Genomic DNA, 22,847 nt, shown 5'->3' with positions numbered 1-22,847 from the left:
CTTTGTGCACCTGTCCATCTGCTGTCTCAAATGTGGCAGCATTGCATCCAACACTGCAGTTTTCTTTCCAAAAGTGCTTTAGCAGGAAACTTGTCTCAAGGCCTGGATGCAGTATAATTTGATGTGTCATCAGGAAATAATCTGAGCCGATGTTCTTACCCCCTGATTTCTGAAGTGACTGTTTGAAATTATCCACAAACCTCTCTGCTTGGTCATTGGACTGTGGATGATATGGGGGTGAGCGGATGTGGATAATTACGCTGTTCTGGCAGAATGCAGCAAACAGCTGTGAACTGAATTGAGTGCCGTTATCAGAAACAAGCATTTCTGGCATTTCAAAGTGGCTAATGATCTGCAGTACCTGATGAATGGTAACCTCTGTCATTGCTGACTTCATAGAAAATACTTCTGGCCATTCGGAATAGGCATCAATCAGGACAGTGTAGATTGGGCCAACAAGGTCAATATGCATTCGACTCCAAGGTGTGGTAGTGTGAGGTCATGGTTGTGGATCAGCTCAACTTGGATTCTTTGCTACCGTAGAGCACTGAGTTCACTGCTTGCATATGGATGTGATATCTTCATCCCTGCCACCTGGCCATTGTACAAAGCTTCTTGCCATGGCTTTCATTCAGTTGATACCTAGGTGAATGCAATGGAATAGTTTCACTAGTTTTGGTTGATGTGTTTGTGGAATCACTATTCTGTCTCCAAACATTATGCAGGAGTCCACAGTTGAGAGCAATGTATGACATCGATAAAAGGGCGTACCCTTACATCTTCCTCTACCTGGACTGGTCGGTCGTCTGTCAACGAGGTGTCTGGAGGTACACCGAAGAAGACAATCTGCAGCTGGTTCTCTCTGGTCTTGTCAACCATGACCAGACCTTCAGCAGCATCCAATACAACCAGGTTGACTTAGCAATCAGTTGGAGTTGCAGCCCTGACTGAATCTCAGTTGTTAGTAACCTACTGATTCAAAAGTCTAGAGAGAGCATTTGCCTGACCAAGTTCCTGGGTTGATGTGTACTTAATTTCAAAATCATAAGATAATGGCATCATTGCCCACCTTTATAAACGGTTAGCTGTATACACCGGGATGTCTGCCTTAGACCCGAAGATGGAAAAGCATGGCTTGTGATCAGTTAGGAAAGTGAAGCATCTGCCGTAAAGCATCTTGTGGAATTTCTTCACAGCAAAAATGATTCCCAAGACATCCTTCTTGACTTTTACATAGTTCCTTGCTGCTGCATGCATGATGGCTTTCTCGGAACCATCAGGGAAGATATGGGATATGCCAGCTCCCACCCTGTAGTTGGATGCATCCATCACAACAATGATGGGCAGCTCGGGGTTGAAATGCATCAAGAGAAGGTCAATGACAGCATACTTCACCTGATCAAAAGCCTCTTGGCAATGTTCGGACCATTTCCACGAGGTGCCCTTGTCGAACAGGACATTGAGTGGCTCCCTCAGCCAGTGTATTGCTGGGAGAAATGCTGACTAGCAGTAGATCGTGCTCAAAACTGTTTGTAAAGTGCTGACATCTGATGGTGGAGGCATCCTTAAAATAGCAGTGATGTTTTCAGGATCTGGGGCGATAACTGCTCATCTATGAATCCCAGATACTTGATTGAAGACATCAGGAGGGTACCTTTTTCCTCCCGAGGTTGCAATCCAAAGTCTTGTAGTTTGTTCAAAGCATTATCCAGGTGTTGACGTAGTTCTGTCTGATTCATACCCATCAAATGATGTTGTCGAAGTACCGTAGATTCCGGATTTTAAGCCGCTACTTTTTTCCCACATTTTGAACAGCTTTGAACTCTGCGGCCTTTAATACAGAGCGGCTAATACATGGTTTTTTTTCATGCCGCCAAAAACATTTTGCCTCGTAACAGTAGACCAATAAAATTGATGAGTAGTTCACAGAGGTCCAATGAAATTGTACGATAAATCAAGCGCACTTTCACAATTAAATTATTGTAAATCAGTCATTTGTACTCACCCTCATCAACATGGAAAACACTCGAAGAAAAGCATTGTGCTGCCTTTATGGCAGTTATTTAGTTTATAATATTTTCGCTTAGTAATTCATTTTCTAGTTAAAGTTAGAAGAGTTTTAACTATATTTGTTTTTTGTACTACATCGCGGGATGCTATGACGTCACACCCGGTTTCGCCGCGTCTTGTGGGATACCGGTTTGCGATAAACGGGAAGGAGGGGGCATTAGACCCGAGCGAAACGCTGCTTTTAAATGCCGTTTGCGATAAACGGGACGGCGGGGGGGAGCGGCGGAGCGAAAACGCTGCTTTTAAGTTAAAGGCGATCAATAACTTTTCCTGGTAGGCTGCAGTATATATATTTTTTACCAGTCGTTAGGAGATATTGGAATGTTGTTCAGTAAAGAAGTATACGCAATGTATATTTAAAAGTAGCCGCGTTACAGGCACGGTTCGAAAAAAGCATTTGCAATATGTATTTGTTTTTGTTACCATATGGATTTAATTAAAAGTTAAAAAATCCTCACGTGTAATATCTTTCTGTGTAAATATCTCATATTACAACATGGGACACCTGCGGCCGAAAATCCGGTGCGGCCTAAAATCCGGTGCGGCCTTTACAAGTAAAAAATTGATTTTATTTCTAAAATTAGAGCCAGCGGCTTTTAATCAGGTGCGCTCTGTAGTCCGGAATCTACGGTATGTGGCAACACTGACATTATCTCTCAGCGTGGTGTCCATAAGCTGTTGGAAAATTGAAGGAGCTGTTTTTACCTTGAAAGACAGATGGAGGAAGGAAAACAATCTCTTGTGTATTGTAATGGTGAGAATCTCCTCTGAAGGCAAACCCTGTCAAGAGCAAGTTCATTCCGGTACTGGTAAAAATGGCGGAGCTAGGATTTTTGCTCCACATTCCAGCAATTTGGGTGGGCATGTAGACCTGAGAAGGTGAGGAGTCTTTTGTTCCCCTTTGGGTCATCTCTGCCATAATAGGGAGACTTTCAATTTGTATTAGGGAGAATACGTCAAGAGGAGTGCCCTCTTTTGTAAACTTTTAAGATATTTCCTTTTCCAAGGGTAAACAGAACAATCCTAGAACATAGAACAATACAGCACAGTACAGGCCCTTCGGCCCACAATATTGTGCTGACCCTTAAACCCTGCCTCCCATATAACCCCCGCCTTAAATTCCTCCATATACCTGTCTAGTAGTCTCTAAAATTTCACTAGTGTATCTGCCTCCACCACTGACTCAGGCAGTGCATTCCATGCACCAACCACTGAGTAAAAAACCTTCCTCTAATATCCCCCTTGAACTTCCCATCCCTTTCTTTAAAGCCATGTCCTCTTGTATTGTGCCATGGTGCCCTGGGGAAGAGATGCTGGCTGTCCACTCTATCTATTCCTCTTATATCTTGTATGCCTCTATCATGTCTCCTCTCATCCTTCTTCTCTCCAGAGAGTAAAGCCCTAGCTCCCTTAATCTCTGATCATAATCAGTACTCTCTAAACCAGGCAGCATCCTGGTAAATCTCCTCTGTACCCTTTCCAATGCTTCCACATCCTTCCTATAGTGAGGCGACCAGAACTGGACACAGTACTCCCAAGTGTGGCCTAACCAGAGTTTTATATAGCTGTATCATTACCCTGCGACTCTTAAACTCTATCCCTCGACTTATGAAAGCTAACACTCCATAAGCTTAACTACCTTATCTACCTGTGAGACAACTTTCAGGGATCTGTGGACATATACCTCCAGATCCCGCTGCTCCTCCACATTACCAAGTATCCTGTCATGTACTTTGTACTCTGCCTTGGAGTTTGTCCTTCCAAAGTGTACCACTTCACACTTCTCTGGGTTGAACTCCATCTGCCACTTCTCAGCCCACTTCTGCATCCTATCGATGTCTCTCTGCAATCTTCGACAATCCTCAGCACTATCCACAACACCACCAACTTTTGTGTCATCTGCAAACTTGCCAACCCACCCTTCTAGCCTCACATCCAGGTCATTAATAAAAATCACGAAAAGTAGAGGTCCCAGAACAGATCCTTGGGGGACACCACTAGTCACAACCTTCCAATCCGAATGTACTCCCTCCACCACGACTCTCTGCTTTCTGCAGGCAAGCCAATTCTGAATCCACCTGGCCAAACTTCCCTGGATCCTGTGCCTTCTGACTTTCTGAATAAGCCTACCGTGTGGTACCTTATCAGGTGCCTTACTGAAATCCATGTAGATCACATCCGCTGCACTACCCTCATCTATATGCCTGTTCACCACCTCAAAAAACTCTATCAGGCTTGTTAGACATGATCTGCCCTTCACAAAGCCATGCTGACTGTCCCTGATCAGACCATGATTTTCTAAATGCCCATAGATCCTATCTCTAAGAATCTTTTCCAACAGCTTTCCCATGCTTTCCAATACTTACAGCATTTCCATGATTATTTGTTTTCTTGAATTCAATGTACCGTAGATTCCGGATTTTAAGCCGCTACTTTTTTCCCACATTTTGAACAGCTTTGAACTTTGCGGCCAATAATCCGAAGCGGCTAATGCATGATTTTTTTCATGCCGCCTCGTAAACATTTTGCCTCATAACAGTAGACCAATAAAATTGATGAGTAGTTCACAGAGGTCCAATGAAATTGTACGATAAATCAAGCGCACTTTCACAATTAAATTATTGTAAATCAGTCATTTGTACTCACCCTCATCAACATGGAAAACACTCGAAGCATTGTGCTGCCTACTTAGTTTAAACTATATTTGTTTTCTGTACTACATCGCGGGATGCTATGACGTCACACCCGGTTTCGCGGTGTCTTGTGGGAAAATGCCGGTTTGCGATAAACGGAAAGGAGGGGGGGAGCGCATTACGCGAGCGGCTTTGGATCTGAGCGAACTCTGCTTTTAAGTTAAAGGCAATCAATAACTTTTCCTGGTAGGCTGCAGTATATATATTTTTTTACCAGTCGTTAGGAGATATTGGAATGTTGTTCAGTAAAGAAGTATACGCAACGTATATTTAAAAGTAGCCGCGTACGGGCACGGTTCGAAAAAAAGCATTTGCAATATGTATTTGTTTTTGTTACCATATGGATTTAATTAAAAGTTAAAAAAATCCTCACGTGTAATATCTTTCTGTGTAAATATCTCATATTACAACGTGGGACACCTGCGGCCGAAAATCCGGTGCGGCCTAAAATCCGGTGCGGCCTAAAATCCGATGCGGCCTTTACAATTAAAAAATTGATTTTATTTCTAAAATTAGAGCCAGCGGCTTTTAATCAGGTGCGCTCTGTAGTCCGGAATCTACGGTAGTTACTGTCCTTCAAAAAACAGCCCATCTCTGCATTTATGCTGCTGCTGGTAGTGGAACACCCTCCTGCGGATTGAAAATTGATACGAGTGGTAGATGGCCAAAATTGTAGGTAAACTCTCCCATACAGGTGTTGGTTGAAATGTTTTACACCTCAAACCGGACTCAAGGCCTCTCTGTCAATCTGTTCATAAATTTTCTCTGCAGCGGTAAGTGAATGCGATGCAAAGGCTATGAGGCATTTACATCCATCACTCATAACATGACTGCACCTATACCATAAGCCAAGGCGTTCCAGGCAAGCTTCATTGGATGATGTGGATCATAAAGTGCGAGTAGTGTCTGCTTTCACCATTTCCTTTGCCTTTTGGAAATCCTCACTCTGCTTTGTCCATTGCCATTTCTTCTGATCTGCAGTCATGAGTTCAAAGTGTTACGAACCCCGTAACTGGGTCACTTACCAGCAAAAATAGAGAGGTCCATTGAAGTCTGATGGTACTATTTTTAACAGTATTTATTAGTAAAAATACACAAAAATAATATCAATGCAAACATACAGATAATATACGTCATCAATACTAAATCTAAAAGTGCGGTTATAATAATAATCAATAAGAAATAAGCTCTATCGTTGTCTAGGGGATAATGTATTGTCCGATGGAATATAAAAGTCACTCAGTTCATTCAGGCTGCAGCCTTTGGTTGGAGTCAAGAGAGAGATTTTTAGAAACTTGCCGGCTTTTCCTTTTATGATTTCGATCCTTCGAGAGTTCCGTTGGTGTGGCCGGTCACTTGTGGCCTCTCTTTTAGCTAAAGCCGTTCTTCCGTGGCGAGCCCGCCAATTCCCAGGCAAGGGAAAAGGACGCACGTGAGCCCCCCACCGGCTGTCGCTATTAAACGCTGTCACTGACTCGATTCTCAAATCGGTTAATTCAACCTCTCTTTGTGCTCGCCATTGCCTTTTACAGTTTAAGATTGTTCATAGAGCCCATATGTCTAAATCTAAATTATCTCGATTTTACCCTAACATCAGTCCGCTTTGTGATAAATGCAAAAGGGGCGAGGCCTCTCTCATTCATATGTACTGGTTTTGTCCTAGCTTGGAGAAATTTTGGAAAGATGTCTTCATAACGTTATCGTATATTCTGAATCACCACCTAGAACCTAACCCTTTAATTGCTTTGTTCGGTTTCTGGGGTGAGACAGATTTACGTCTGAGTTCGACTAAGTGTCGAATATTATCTTTTGCCTCTCTCCTGGCTAGACGTTTAATCCTCCTTAGATGGAGAGATGTTGCCCCGCCCACACATGCTTAATGGCTTAACGATATTATGGCCTGCTTAGACCTTGAAAAAAATTCATTATTCAGTCCTTAATTCGGATTTAAAGTTCCATAAGGTCTGGGGACCTTTTATTGAGTACTTTCATAACCTTCCTCTTGACTAAGGTTTTTTTTCAGTCCCTTGCTTTCAGCTCCTTTTTTTTGTAGTAGGCATTAATATCTTCTGTTGCTAAGTGTATTTACAGTTTTGGGGGTTTGATTGTCCTGATTTATATTCTCTATATTGTGTTGTGGTTGGTCTGGAGTTTTTTTTTGTTGCAGGGCTTGGGGAGGATACTAATTTTACATGTCTTCAATATGGGTGCTTTCTCAATTATCTTTCTTTGTATCATATTATTGTATGTTTATTTTTGCACTATATCAACATTCTTCATTTTGATCCGGGGTTTTTTTAAAATCTGTAGCTATGTAGAAAATGTATAAAAAAAACTAATAAAAAAACAAAAAAAAACGCTGTCACGTTTCTCCTGGTGCGTCTCAAGGGGTTGTTCCCCAGACCCTCTTTTATCCTTACTCATGGGGTCTCAGATGTCAATCAGGTTGGGATGATGCAATCCCTCAACCAGCCCACTCTGGTCGTCCCCTGAGGGCTTCAATGAATAGTACTGTACTCAATACACAATTCCGTCTCCAAGAGATAATGGCAGTAATCAATGGTTCTGTCCCACTTTTGTTAGGAGGCATTCCCCCTACCTTGTGGATTCTGCGTGTCTCTCTCTCATTTCCTGGGTCCCAGACCCAAATTAATAGCGATCTTGCGATTCTCAAGAAGGAGGGGGGCTACTTTGTACCCTTCGGCCCCTCAGAGTTGTGGCACATTCGTAACAAAAGGGTGGAGCACAGTAGCCAGTTTTGGCAGAAACCTGTTCTAGTAATTGGCAAATCCTTAAAAAGATGGCAAAAGTGACATTTCCTTTGGCCTTGGGGCATCCACTACTGCTTGCATTTTCTCAGCACACTGATGTAATAGTTGTGTATTAATGGTGTGACCACAGTAAATGATGCTTGGTTTAAGGAATTCACACTTGTTGCATTCTGCTCTGAGCCTGTAATCTGCTAATCTTTTTAAACCTATCCAGGGATTTTGGAGATATTCTTTCTCATCCTCATTGGTAACTCTGAGTGCCTGAGCAGCCTTGCAGCCACCTGCTCCATAGCTTTCTGCCAGAGTACAAGTGCAGATTCTACAAAAAATGAGCCTATTATAGTGATAAAGCCCTTTGTGAGTTTATGGTGAGAAACACTTTGGACTTGTCTTCCATCTCCATCTGTAGGCAGACCTCAGCTATGTCCACTTTACTGAAGTGTTTCCCTCTAGAAAAGCTTGCAAGTATATCCTCTATCATAGACAGAGGATATTGATCTACTTTCAGTACAGGATTGATGGTGATCTTAAAATCACCACAGATCCTGACAGACCCATTCTTCTTGGCTACTGGGATCACCGGCGTTGTCCATGGTTCTGCTCAAGCTTAGAAAGAATTCCTTCAGCCTCCATGCAGTCTAGCTCACTGGTTACTTCATCATGGATGGTATAAGGAACCAGATGGGTTTTGTAAAACGGGTATTTCTTTTTCATTTAACACTTTTATCCTTGATATGTTTGAATTTTCCAATGCCATCCTTGAACACTGCTGTGGCATCATCCAGTACCTTTCTTGATTTGCTTTCAGTTGACTGTATTCCAAGGGATGTGGCATGCAAATAGTGAATGGACCAATCAAATTGTAGTTGTCTCAGCTAATCACAGTCCCACAATACTGGCCCTTCTGTTTATACCACTGCGCAGTGCATTTATTTTAGTATGTCTGACATGTTCTTTGTATGTGTCCTACTTCCTTGCATTTTCTGCAAGTGTTGCCTTTAAATGTACATTTGTCTGGTGTATGTGAGCCCCTGCCGCAATGGTAACAACTCGTTCTGCCAGACAGGTTTCTGTTTGGACGATGCACTTTTGTTCAGGCTCACTTTCATTCCTGACTGCAATGAAATTGAGCCTCTGACTGTTGCTTCCCATTGGTATCAAAGCGGTTTCAACAGCTCAAAGTTGTGTTTCAGTTAGGAGCTGCTTTTGAATGCTTGGTTGTAAGATTCCACAAACAAAACTACCTTCAGCGCATCATTAAGCCCGTCACTGAATTGATCATGCTCAGGCAGTTTCTTCAATTCAGCCACATTAGCTGAAATGGACTCTCCTTCCTCTGATTCTGCTTATGGAAACTGAAGTGTTCTACAATCAACAATGGTTTTGTTTCTAAATGTTCTTGCATTACATTCACAATATCAGCAAATCTCATTCAGCTGGTTTGGTTGGAGCAGTTAAGCTTCTAAGCAAACTGCTTTTCCACCTATTGCAATCAGCAACACTGGCACTCGTATTTCATTGACTATTTCATTTGCTTCAAAATACTGCTCAGTTTGTTCAGCATACATCATCCAGCTATCGTGTGCAATTAACACATCTATCTTTATGATGTAGCCAGCCATAGATGCTTTTTAAAATAAATTATTATTTTCACCTTGTACTCTCTGCTTATGAACCCAAAGCTTGTTAATTTTGTCCATTTCTGCCTGTTTATTTAAACTTGAAAGTCCCACTCCTCTTCCGAAGAAAAACGTGCTGCACTTGAACTTCTCTCTCTTCCCTCCCTTCCAAAGAAAAACATGCTGCACGTCAACAGGTAGTTATTTGTCTTGGAATCTTCCCTGTCACCAAGGTTATATTTTGTAACTCTAGAAACTAATCAAAGAAAAACACATGAGCCAGTAGACTGTATCGTGTCTACTGTAGTTTTTCTTTTAGTAAGGTGCTTACAAATGGTATGGTGGAGTAATAATATATGCCGCTCACATACTTCTCACGTATAACACAATGAATTATGTAAATAAAGAATGCTTAATCAAACAATATATTTATAATACTGAAATATTAAATACACTACAGGTACCACTATGACTTCTGAAGGCATCGAGGTTAAGAGGTTAACTGATATGATTGAATACTTATTTAAGACAATGATAGGAATGTAAAAGGTTCAATTTTAAGAAATCTTGGAACCCAAAGAGAATGATTTGGCCTGTTGTGTCTCTGCAAGCCCCTTGCTGTAGCAATTCAAAATTTTGCACTTCTTTACACTTTTTTGCACTTTTTACTTCAAATATTTATCGACAATCATCTAAAGGCTGTAGTTACAATGTGCCTGATGGTTACATATTAATCTATGCCCTGCAACTTCGGAGCAAGAACCTTCCCATCCGTTCTCTATCATGGCTGATCATATGCTGACCCATTTTCTTACCTGGTTCCCATATCCTCAATTTTGGATACTATGGAAATCATCAGTGTTCCTAAAAAAGAAAAGAAATTGAAATTAGCTACATGTATTTTAAAATGAGCTTCTGGGCTATCGCTTTGTTCCATATGTTGTTTTGAGTTCCTATTGTTAGCAAAATTGAAAAGACAAATTAAAATAAGAATTTTATTTCCCTTTTGATAATTTATTAAGTTTTCATATTTTTAGAAAATATGAAGAGATGTGACTTGAAGGTGATGAATATTCTTAAAATTCAGAATTGATGTGCTTGTTTTTAAAATAGAAGATCAATTCAGTCTACACTTTTTTTTTGCCAGAGCGGTTCAAGTCACTGCATTCTTATCTGACAAAAAACGTTTAATGTCTGGATCAGACGATTACTCTGTCCGTCTCTGGGACATTCCAACTGCAGTGGAACTTCACACCTTTGCAGAACATACTGATTATGTACGATGTGGTTGCACTAGCAATTTGAATACAGATCTCTTTGTTACAGGTATGTACTGTTACAGATAGCTAATTGGCACCGTAATAATATAACAGTTAACATATTGTTGACGTAATTGTATGGGAAAAGACCAAAAGAGAAGTCACAGCTTGATGCAGACACAAGCAGGCACAAAATCAACAGTCTATCTAACTGGTACCATGCTTTTCTTGTGCTGAATCAAAAGATTGTTATTTTTCCTTATTTACAGGTTCATATGATCATACTGTGAAGGTGTTTGATGCCCGAATGGATCAAAGCGTAATGACAATGGAACATGGGCAACCAGTAGAGAGTGTGTTGCTTTTTCCATCGGGTGGACTTCTTGTATCAGCAGGTTAATGTCCTTTGATTGTTTGGAAATAGTGATTTGGATCATTCGGGTTTGTAGTTAACTGTGCTGTTAAAAGAATCATTTAGGACTCTAGAATTCAGGGTTTTTGACTCAAAACATTGACAATTACAATCCCTCGCTACAGATGTTTCTCGGACTGCTGAATTCCTCCGGCAGATTGTCTAGTGAAGGAGCCTACTGGTTTATTTTGAATTGACAGTTATTCGTGTCTTTTCTCTCCTGGCCTTACTTTGGCAATGGATCAACTTATTGATACAGATATGTCACAATGTGATTTGTAACCTCCATAGAGCACCTAGAGACTATCAAATTGATACCAAAGCATGGGCACAAATCTCAACATTGCTGTTGGGTATTTTAGAGATTAAGTAAACCAGGGATAAAGAAGGAGCTAGTATCAGAAATGCTGACCAGCCAAGTATCATTGTTTATAAGATCTGGGATTCTTTAGGAAGGAAATCGGCCATCCTGTCTTGGATTAGCCATTATGCAATGCCAAGTGGCTCTTAACTGCCTCTTTCAGTTATTGCCAACAAAGGTTACATTGTGTGAATGAATGGAGAAAGCAGTTTGGTTTAATTAATGTAAGTTATTCTAATTGAGTGCTCTTGCCTTTGTGAAGGTGGTCGATCTGTTAAAGTCTGGGACCTGTTAAAGGGAGGTCAGTTGTTGGCTTCTTTACGAAATCACCACAAGACTGTCACTTGTTTGTGTTTAAACAGTTCAGGGCAGAGGCTGCTCTCAGGTTCCCTTGACAGGTAAGAAATTGCACTTATATATTTGAAATTGAGCCAACAATTATTCTTCTCAGTTCAAAATTTTTTAAAATATGGATTTAGCCTTCGGCAACTGGAATTTTGCCATTTGCCATCTAATGTAAAAGATCTTGACCTGTGACTCTATGATTAAGAGGTTTTGCTGAAATAAATAGTCATTTCTTGTATGTTACAAATGCTGTAACTGGAATGTATAAAAAGTGAAGGGGCAGGGTGTCCAGCTATCCACCTTTGATATTTCATAAGACCATAAGATATAGGAGCAGCTTTAGGCCATTTGGCCCATTGATCCTGTTCCCCATTTCCATAAAACAGAGGAGCAGAATTAAGCCATCTGGCCCATCGAGACTGCTCCGCCATTTAATCATGGCTGATCTCTTTTTCTCCTCCTCAACCCCAATTCCCAGCCTTCTCCCTGTAACCTTTGATGTCATGTCCAATCAAGAACGTATTAATCTCTGCCTTAAATACACCCAACGACCTGGCCTCCACAGCTGCAAGTGGCAACAAATTCACCACCCTTTGGCTAAAGAAATTTCTCCATGTCTCTGTTTTGAAAGGGCACCTCTCTGTCCTGAGGCTGTGCCCTCTTGTCCTCTCCCACCATGGGAAACATCCTTTCCACACCTACTCTCTCTAGGCCTTTCAACATTTGAAAGGTTTCAATGAAATCCCCACTCATCCCTCTGAATTCGAGTACAGAGCCAGAGCCATCAAAGATTCCTCGTATGATAACCCTTTCATTCCTGGAATCATCCTTGTGAACCTCCTCTGGACCCTCTCCAATGCCAGCACATCTTTTGTAAGATGAGGGGCCCAAAACTGTTCACAATACTCATGATGAGGCCTCACCAATGCCTTATAAAGCCTCAGCATCACATCCTTGCTCTCATATTCGAGACCTCTTGAAATGAATGTTAAAGATGGCATTTGCCGCCCTCACCACAGTTTCAACCTGTAAGTTAACCTTCAAGGTATTCTGCACAAAGACTTCCAAATCTCTCTGCATCTCAGATTTTTGAATGTTCTCCCTGTTTAGAAAATGGTATTTATTTCTACTGCTGAAGTGCATGACCATGCATTTTCCAACATCGTATTTCATTTGCCATTTTCTTGCCCATTCTCCTAATCTGTCTAAGTCCTTCGGCATCCTACCTGTTTCCTCAACACTACCTGCCCCTCCACCAATCTTCATATCATCTGCAAATTTGGTAACAAAGCCATCTATTCCATCATCTTAAATCATTTATATGCAGCATAAAATGAAGTGGTCCCAACACTGACCCCTATGGAACGCCACTAGTTACTGACAGCCAACCAGAAAGGGATCCTTTTATTCCCACTCGCTTCCTCCTACCAATCAGCCAATGCTCTAACCATGTTAGAAACTTTCCTGTAATACCATGGGCTCTTAACTTGGTAAGCAGCCTCATGTGTGGTACCTTGTCAAAGGCTTTCTGAAAGTCCAAATATACAATATCCACTGCATCCCCTTTATCTATCCTACTTGTAATCTCCTCAAAGAATTCCAACAGGTTTGTCAGGCAGGATTTTCCCTGAAGGAAACCATGCTGACTTTGTACTACCTTGTCCTGTATCACCAAGTACTCCATCGCCTCATCCTTAACAATTGACTCCAACTTCTTCCAACCACTGAGGTCAGGCTAACTGGTCTATTATTTCCTTTCTGCTGCCTTCCTCCTTTTTTAAAGAGTGGGGTGACATTTGCAATTTTCTAGTCCTCTGGCACCATGTCAGAGCCCAATGATTTCTGAAAGATCATTTCTAATACCACCACAATCTCTAATGCTGCCTCTTTCAGAAACCTAAGATGCAGTTCATCTGGTCTGGGTGACTTATGTACCTTTAGATCTTTCAGCTTTTTGAGCACCTTCTCTCTTGTAATAGTAACAGCACCTACTTCTCTTCCTTCACACACTACAATATCAGGCATACTGCTAGTGTCCTCCACAGTACTGATGCAAAACACTCATTTAGTTCATCAGCCATCTCCAAGTCTTCTGTTATTATTCCTCCTGCCTCATTTTCTAACAGTCCTATATCCACTCATTTTTCTCTTATTTTTAACATACTTGAAAAAACTTTACTATCCATTTTGATATTATTTGCTAGCTTGCTTTCATATTTCATCTTTTCACTTTAAATAATTTTTTTTTTGTTGCCCTCTGTAGGTTTTTAAAGATTTCCCAATCCTCTATCTTCCCACTAATTTTAACTTTGTTGTATGCCCTTTCTTTTGCTTTTACAATGGCTTTGACTTCCCTTGTCAGCCACAGTTGTACTATTTTACCATTAGAGTACCGTAGATTCCGGACTACAGAGCGCACCTGATTAAAAGCCGCTGGCTCTAATTTTAGAAATAAAATCAATTTTTTACTTGTAAAGGCCGCACTGGATTTTAGGCCGCACCGGATTTTCGGCCGTAGGTGTCCCACGTTGTAATATGAGATATTTACACAGAAAGATATTACACGTGAGGATTTTTTAACTTTTAATTAAATCCATATGGTAACAAAAACAAATACATATTGCAAATGCTTTTTTTCGAACCGTGCCCGTAACGCGGCTACTTTTAAATATACGTTGCGTATACTTCTTTACTGAACAACATTCCAATATCTCCTAACGACTGGTAAAAAAATATATATACTGCAGCCTACCAGGAAAAGTTATTGATCGCCTTTAACTTAAAAGCAGCGTTTTCGCTCCGCCGCTCGACCCCCCGCCGTCCCGTTTATCGCAAACGGCATTTAAAAGCAGCGTTCGCTCAGATCCAATGCCGCTCCGCCGCTCGCCCCCCTCCTTCCCGTTTATCGCAAACTGGTATCCCACAAGACGCGGCGAAACCGGGTGTGACGTCATAGCATCCCGCGATGTAGTACAGAAAACAAATATAGTTAAAACTCTTCTAACTTTAACTAGAAAATGAATTACTAAGTGAAAATATTATAAACTAAATAACTGCCATAAAGGCAGCACAATGCTTTTCTTCGAGTGTTTTCCATGTTGATGAGGGTGAGTACAAATGACTGATTTACAATAATTTAATTGTGAAAGTGCGCTTGATTTATCGTACAATTTCATTGGACCTCTGTGAACTACTCATCAATTTTATTGGTCTACTGTTACGAGGCAAAATGTTTACGAGGCGGCATGAAAAAAAATCATGCATTAGCCGCTTCGTTTTAAAGGCCGCAGTGTTCAAAGCTGTTCAGAATGTGGGAAAAAAGTAGCGGCTTAAAATCCGGAATCTACGGTATTTCTTCATTTTTGGAATACGTGTGTCCTGCACCTTCCTCATTTTTCCCAGGAACACATGCCATTGCTGCTCTGCTGACATCCCTGCCAGAAGCTCCTTCCAATTTATGTTAGCCAACTCCTGTCTCACAGCACTGTAATTTCCCTTACTCCACTGAAATACAGCTACATCAGACTTCACTTTTTCCCTATCAAATTTCAAGTTGAACTCAATCATATTGTGATCACTGGTTCCTAAGGGTTCTTTTACCTTAACCTCTCTAATCGGCTCCTGTTCATTACTTAACACCCAATCCAGTGTAACTGATCCCCTCGTAGGCTGAACGACAAACTGCTCTAGGCAGTTAGGCATTCAACAAACTCACTCTCTTGAGATCTATTGCCAACCTGATTTTCCCAATCAACCTACATGTTAACATCTCCCATGACTACCATAACATTGCTTTTTTGACTTGCCTTTTCTATTTCCTGTTGTAACCTGTGGTCCACCTCCCAGCCACTGTTGGGAGGCCTGTATATAACTGTCATTAACATCCTTTTACCCTTGCAGTTTCTTAACTCAACCCACAAGGAGTCAACATTTTCCAATCCTATGTCACATCTTTCTATTGATTTGATGCCATTTTTTTACCAGTAGAGCCACACCACCCCTCTGTCTACCTTCCTCATTCCTGATCCATTTCCCTCTCAGCCCCAGTCTCCTGCTCTTCATGCCCTGACTAATCATGAAACTATCAGCCTCTGCCTTAAATATATCCAAAGATTTGTCCTTTACAGCCACCTGTGGCAACAAATCCAATGTCATTCCAGTCCCAAGGGCTGCCACACTCAGTATTTTGAAGGTAATTATTGATTTGAGACTTGGCAAGTGGCCAGTGGCACATGACTCACCTCCTCACCCCTGAAACCTTTACAAATCAGGAGTGAGATGGATGATCCTATACTTACCTCTGAGTATGATTGTAATAGAGACTTGCTATCATTCAAGGCACAGCAGTCTGTTTGGCACTCTATCAATCATCTTAAACTTTCACTCTGCCTGTTTTTTAGTAGCTACAGTCTGTTCCGTTTGCCAAATGTGCTGCAGTTTCTAATCCTATATTTCTAACTATCTTTTCTAACCTCTGCACTGAGAAGGACAAAGTCAGCAGGTCTTATTATACTTATGTATATATGATACAAGTTGTACACTATTGACTTGGAAGTAATTTGTCGTCTTCATCACTAGATCTCAGTCATACAACTCTATTTAGCAACAATGTGGTAGTACCTTAATCTGAAGAATTGCTGCCATTCAGGATGTGGCATGCTAGCACATTTTCAGATGCAGCTTAGAGGAAATGATAAATGCTTGCTTAAGTAGTAAACCCAAATCCCGTAAGTGAAATTTATAAAACCATCATGAGGAAGAGATAAATAACTGGAGCATTTACTTATGCAGATATTATAATGTGCAGTGCCTACCAGAATCAATGATACGAATCAAACCTCTTAACAGTTTTTAAAATGGAGGGGTGCATTTTTTGTTAAAAGAGAAAACAGTCTGAGAATGTCCTTTTGTTGGAACTGAATAATTTTGGATGTCACTGTGGTCTTGACCAAATTCTGTAGTTCTACAGTAAAATTCTGATTTTATGATTAAACAATTCTCCATATGTTCAATGTTTTGCATTTACATCTGTACTGCCATATGGTGGTTTTCTTTGATGTTACATTTTTTGGTGAGTTTATTTATTTTTGAACTTCTAGGCATGTCAAAATATACAGTACATCGACGTACAAAGTAGTACACACTTTGAATTATGCAGCATCCATTCTGAGTTTAGCTTTAGCGGTGAGTATAAGATTTTGTTCTGCTATGATATTTTGTTTCTTCTCCAGGTATTTACAGAATGACTTGAAATTTTTATAATTTGTGTAAAACACTTGAATGTTGTTTGAATAGTAATATATTTAGTTGCACTGGACATAGAGCAGTAGAGTACAGGAAAAGGCTCGTTGGCCCACCATGTCTGAGCAAACTATGATATCAGTCTCATTAATCACATCTGCCTGCACGTGATCTGTATTTCCTGCCTGTTGATATCTATCTAAAATGTCTCTTAAATGTCACTATTGTATCTGCTTTTACCACCTCCCCTGCGCTTCTTAAGTACAGTTGCAAGAGAGTTTGTGAACCCATTGCAATTACCTGGTTTTCTGCATTAATTACTTATAAAATGTGGTCTGATCTTCATCTAAATCACAATAATAGACAAACACAGTCTGCCCAAACTATTAACACACAAACAGTTGTACTTGTATGCATATATGAGTGTCTGGGGTAATGCTTTCTACAAAAGCTATTTAGAGTCAGGTGTTCCAATCAATGAGATGAGATTGAGTGTAGAGACACACCAAGTCAGGTTACTGACAGAGCATGTTCTTTTCAAGAAAGATCTGTTCATGTGCAGTATGCCCTGATCAAAACAATTTTCAGAGGGCCTTAGAAGAATTGTAGAGAACGTGAAAAGGCTACAAAAGCATATCGAAGTGTCCACAAATGGAGTAAATTCGGTACTGTTGCTACTGTCCCTAGGAGTGGGTTCCCTGCACAGATCACAGCAAGATCACAACCAATTTTATACTCAACTTGCCAACACACCATGGATACTACAGTGGCATGCAAAAGTTTGGGCATCCCTGCTCAAAATTTCTGTTACTGTGAATAACTAGGTGAGTAAAAGATGAACCGATTTCCAAAAGGCATAAAGTTAAAGATGACACACCTCTTTAATATTTTAAGCAAGAAAGCTTTTTTTATTAATATCTCTTACAGTTTCAAAATAACAAAAAAGGAAAAGGGGCCTGTAGGAAAATTTTGGGCACCCTGCATGGCAGCACTTAGTAACACCTCCTTTGGCAAGAATCACAGCTTGTAAATGCTTTTTGTAGCCAACTAAGAGTCTTTCAATTGTTTGGAGGATTTTCACCCATTCTTCCTTGCAAAAGGCTTCTAGTTCTGTGAGATTCTTGGGCCGTCTTGCACGTACTGCTCTTTTGAGGTCTATCCACAGATTCTCAGTGTTCAGGTCAGGGGACTATGAGGGCCATGGCAAAACCTTCAGCTTGTGCCTCTTGAGGTAGTCCATTGTGGATGTTTAAGGATCATTATCCTGTTGTAGAAGCCATCCTCTTTTCATCTTCAGCTTTTTTTTTTACAGACGGTGTGATGTTTGCTTCCAGAATCTGCTGGTATTTAATTGAATTCATTCTTCCCTCTACCAGTAAATGTTCCCCGTGACACTGGCTGCAACACAATTGCAAAGCATGATTGATCCACCCCCCCCCCCCCCCCCCCCCCGTGCTTAACAGTTGCAGAGGGTTTTTTTTCTTGAAATTCTGCACCCTTTTTTCTCCAAACGTACCTTTGCTCATTGCGGCCAAAAAGTTCTATTTTAACTTCATCAGTCCACTGGGCTTGTTTCCAAAATGCATCAGACTTGTTTAGATGTTCCTTTGAATATTTTGAATAGAACTTGTGGATAGACCTCAAAAGAGAATCTGTGGATAGACCTCAAAAGAGCAGTGCATGCAAGACAGCCCAAGAATCTCACAGAACTGGAAGCCTTTTGCAAGGAAGAATGGGCGAAAATCCCCCCAAACAAGAATTGAAAGACTATTAGCTGGCTACAAAAAGTGTTTACAAGCTGTGATTCTTGCCAAAAGGGATGTTACTAAGTACTGTCATGCAGGGTGCCCAAACTTTTGCTTCTGGCCCTTTTCCTTTTTTGTTATTTTGAAACTGTAAAAGATGGAAATAAAAAAGTAATCTTGCTTAAAATATTAAAGCAATGTGTCATCTTTAACTTTATGTCTTTTGGAAATCAGGTCATCTTTTACTTGCTTAGCTATTCACAGTAATGGAAATTTTGAGCAGGTGTACCCAAACTTTTGCATGTCACTGTATGTGACTTTAACTTCTGGGCCAACCTTCCACGAGGGACCTTGTAAAGCCACATAGATAACATTCATTGCCCTACCCTCAATCGTCCTCAACACTTCAAAAAATACTTAGCTTGTGAAGTGGTATCTTTCCTGCACAAATCCCTGCTGACTACCCTTAATATGTTCATGCGTTTCCAAATGTGTGTCAATCCTATCCCTAGGAATCTTCAGTAAAGCCAGATTTCTTTCGTAGTAGTAGCACAGCTGTGATTGGTTCCGTTTCTGATTATTACCTATCCTTGGTTGCTCAAGTATTTTATAGTAGTGGGTGCTGCTTGGTAATCTGGAACTCTAACCCCAGAAGGTTTCTGACCTTACTGCTATGTCAGTTTGTACGTTCTGCTTAGTGAAAAGCTTGTATTTTAAATAGCAAACTTTGGTTGCTCAACTCTTTGCAATTTATTTTATATATTATTTTTAGCCTGAAGATGAAGCCATTGTTGTCGGAATGACAAATAGTGTCCTGAGTGTTCAACATCGGAAACAGAATGTAAAGAAGCACGAAGTGGTTGATGCAAAAGCGAGAAGAGGACCTTCTTACAGATATTTCATTAAAGGAAAAGATTACATAACAAAAAAGGTGAGCGATAGTGAGATGTTAATATTTAGTTTAATTTTAGTGAGGTTCCATATGTGTATTTCAACTACTGACCTATAATGCAGGTCCAGAGGACAGAGTTATATGAGAATACACACAAAATGTAGGAGGATCTCAGGTCAGGCAGCGTCTGTGGAGGGAAATCAACACGATGTTTTAGGCAGAGACCCTTCATCAGGGCTGGAAAGGAAAGGGACCAATATTAGAATAAAAAAGGGGTGAGGGGAGGAACATAAGTTGGCAGGAAATAGGTGAGTCGAGGTGAAGTGGAAGGTAGGTAGGGGAGGAATGATGAAAGGAAATGATTTGAGAAGCTAGGAAGTGATAGGTGGAAGAGGCAAAGAGCTGAAAAAGGAGGAATCGTATTGGTCAAGATGATGCTAAGCTGCAGTCTCAAGTCATGGCTCAGACATAGTTGTTTTCTGAGTTTGTAGGGATGGTTTTGGGGACAGAGTGGAATTTAGGACAGGAATGTGGGGGAGTTGGAGGCCAGATTAGGGTTTGGGAACAGGGATGGGGGATGAGTTAGAGGTCAGGGTGGGTTCTAGACTTCTGCTTCACTTTCGAAGGCTGGTGATGGTGGATGTGATGAAGGACATCCATGAACGTTGTGCTGGCAAGCGCTGTGGATAAGGGTTAAAGAGGCTGAAGACTGGTGGCCCCCACCCTCCCAATCTCAAGATCGGACGTCCAGTTGAGCAGGTGTCCCAAGGGCCGGTCCCCACCCCCATTTTCCCCAGGTATGTGAGTTGGCCAGTTTGGAGTTTAAAGCCTGGAGTTCCAGATCCTGTCATCAGCTAGTGCTGGGGTTGATAATGAAGATCGAAGCCCAAAGGTCAGTCGGAAGTTGAAGCTCAGTGGCTGTAATCCTGGGTCCAAAAGTCTGAAGGGAGGCCCATTGTCTGCGAGTCACTGTGTCCACTGGAGGCTAGAACACGGGGGGTGGGGGGGGGGGGGGTGCTGCTTCATCGAGCACTCTGTCTGCTGCATCAACCAGGAATCTCCATTATGTTATGTGAATTCTGTTTATTAGCCAAGTTGATTGATACAAAACCTATTGGAAATGGTAACAATTCGAACTAAATCTCTACGAATGATATTACAATCGTTAAGGACTCATAATGAATGCCCATTTGTGTGTCAAGTTGTCTTAAATTGCCATCATAACCACTTTCAAATGCTATTTTTACTCATTAGTGACTCTTTTTAAGTTCCAATTGTTCTTATTGTACTTCATATGTTTATCTTATAACAGTAGATCCATGTTGAACAAAATGTAATTATGTCTTCAATATTGAGCCCTGCATCATGCAGTTGTGAAATTGATTTCACAATTTTTTTTGGATTCTATTTAAATAGGCTTATTGTAATATTTGTCTTATATTTTTAACTATTTAAAAATTACATTTAATGGTGAAAAGCACAGTCTGGAAATTGATCACTTTCTAAAAATTAAATACTATGTTTTTAACTAGAACAAATTTATGTTTACATTCTTTCCCCATTCAAGGATGACTTTTTGGTCAACAGGCCTGTGCGGCAGCACCTAAGCAAATATGACAAGCTATTGAAGTCTTTCCAGGTGTCCCTTGCACTTGATGCTGTATTGAAGGTAAAAGCTCACCCTGATTGTTCAATACACATGGAGAAATTTGTCCTTGAGATGATTGTGCTGATTTAAGGACGGCACATGCATATGAATGAGGGTTTGAGAAACCAGCTGACTGGATAGGGATGGATTTTTCAGCTGCTGGCATTTCTTGCTGGTTGGGGAATGGGGCATTTGCAAGTGCATCCATGTGTCCGCCATCACTAAGCCACAGCAGTCGGGTGCTGGGGCAAGCTGAACAGGGGTGGGAACGTTGGGCTGACTCACTGGCTCACTTAGCGAGTCAGCAAGGACAGCTTTTGGGAGCTCTTCCTGTGCCTGTTCATTTTCTTGTCACAGCTATTTGTGTGGTCCTCCCACAAACTTTATGTTCATTAACAGATTGGGAACAGTTTAGGTTATGAACATTTCTCAGGAATAGAACTCTTGTAAGCTGGGAACTGCCTGTATGTTGCTTCTGGTGTTCCTTGTTTTGAAATGAACCAGTGTTTAATTTTTTTGTAGTACATTACACATTTTAGTGAAGAGAATTAGATTTTTGATGTTCAGATTGTCTTTCTAAAGTATATTTTCTTGAAGTAGGGTTTTGCCAAGAGCAGTGTCAGTGTTATTAATAAGTAAATGTTTGTAATGGGGGGTGGGGGAAGGAAGGAAATAATTTTTTAAAATAAAATTATTTTATTACGAAATTGTAGATTTTTATTTCTTAATTTTATCAATGAATGAACTATAATTTTGATGACGATCCCTCAAAAAATCTGGAGCAGGTATTCTATTTGAAGCTTGCAGAGTAGCACAGTTAGAGAGTTGGCAACTAACATACATATGTACAGTTGCAAGAAAAAGTTTGTGAACCCTTTTCTGTTTCCTGGTTTACTGCATTAATTACTCATAAAATATGGTCTGATCTTCATCCAAGTCACAATAGTAGACAAACACAATCTGTCTAAAGTAATAACACACAAGCAGTTGTACTTTTCATGTCTTTATTGAACACAATGTTTAATCACTCACAGTCCAGCTGGAAAAAGTATGTAAACCCTCGTACTTAACTAGTAGAACCTTCTTTAGCAGCAATAACCTCCAGCAAATGTTTCCTGTAGCTGCTGATCAGATTTGCACAATGGTGAGGAGGAATTTTAGATCATTCCTTCATGCAAAAGTGTTTCAGTTCATCAATATTTCTGTGATACCTTGCATGAACAGCCCACAAGTTTTTTGCTATTATCCTTGGGTTCTTTTTCACCTCTTTCAGCATTGCACATTGTGTTCTTGTTGTGAACTTTGCAGGGCACCCACTCCTAGGGAGAGTAGCAACAGTACTGAATTTCCTTCATTTATGGACAATTTCCTCTTACTGTGGCCTGATGAACACTCAGGTCTTTAGAAATGTTTTTGTAGCCTTTTCATGCATCTCCACAATCCCCCTCCTAAAGTCCTCTGAAAGTTGGTTTGATCGAAGCATAGTGCAAGTAAACAGATCTTTCTTGAGAAGAGCAGGCTCTGTTAGTAACCTGACTTTGTGTGTCTTTTTTTTATATAGGCCTCCAATCTCATCTCATTGATTGGAATGCCTGACTCCAAATAGCTTTTGTAGACTGCTTTACCCCAGAGGCTCACATACTTTTTTGAACCTAGTCTGTGATTGTTTAAATGGTGTACTCAGTATTGATGAGAAGTACAATTGTTTGGAGATTGTCTATTATTGTGACTTGGATGAAGATCAGACCACATTTTATGAGTAATTAATGTAGAAAAACAAAGGGTTCACAG

At 40.6% G+C, this 22,847-nt stretch overlaps 1 protein-coding gene across 2 annotated transcripts in view; it reads left to right on the top strand.

Annotated features, from left to right (window-relative positions):
• The window catches only part of utp15 (UTP15 small subunit processome component), a 58,829-nt gene that overhangs the window by 23,505 nt on the left and 12,477 nt on the right, over nt 1-22,847 (top strand). For both annotated transcript variants that reach the window (XM_073048306.1, XM_073048307.1), the window contains 6 exons: nt 10,301-10,479; nt 10,682-10,807; nt 11,448-11,583; nt 16,630-16,714; nt 19,289-19,447; nt 20,976-21,077. In XM_073048306.1, coding sequence (XP_072904407.1) covers nt 10,301-10,479; nt 10,682-10,807; nt 11,448-11,583; nt 16,630-16,714; nt 19,289-19,447; nt 20,976-21,077 — 787 coding nt within the window. The remainder of the gene's footprint in view (nt 1-10,300; nt 10,480-10,681; nt 10,808-11,447; nt 11,584-16,629; nt 16,715-19,288; nt 19,448-20,975; nt 21,078-22,847) is intronic.

The sequence above is a fragment of the Hemitrygon akajei genome, chromosome 6, assembly GCF_048418815.1.
Source record: "Hemitrygon akajei chromosome 6, sHemAka1.3, whole genome shotgun sequence".
NCBI classification, from domain to species: domain Eukaryota; kingdom Metazoa; phylum Chordata; class Chondrichthyes; order Myliobatiformes; family Dasyatidae; genus Hemitrygon; species Hemitrygon akajei.
Note: the sequence above shows the minus strand (reverse complement) of the source record. Positions and strands in the feature narration are given on the sequence as shown.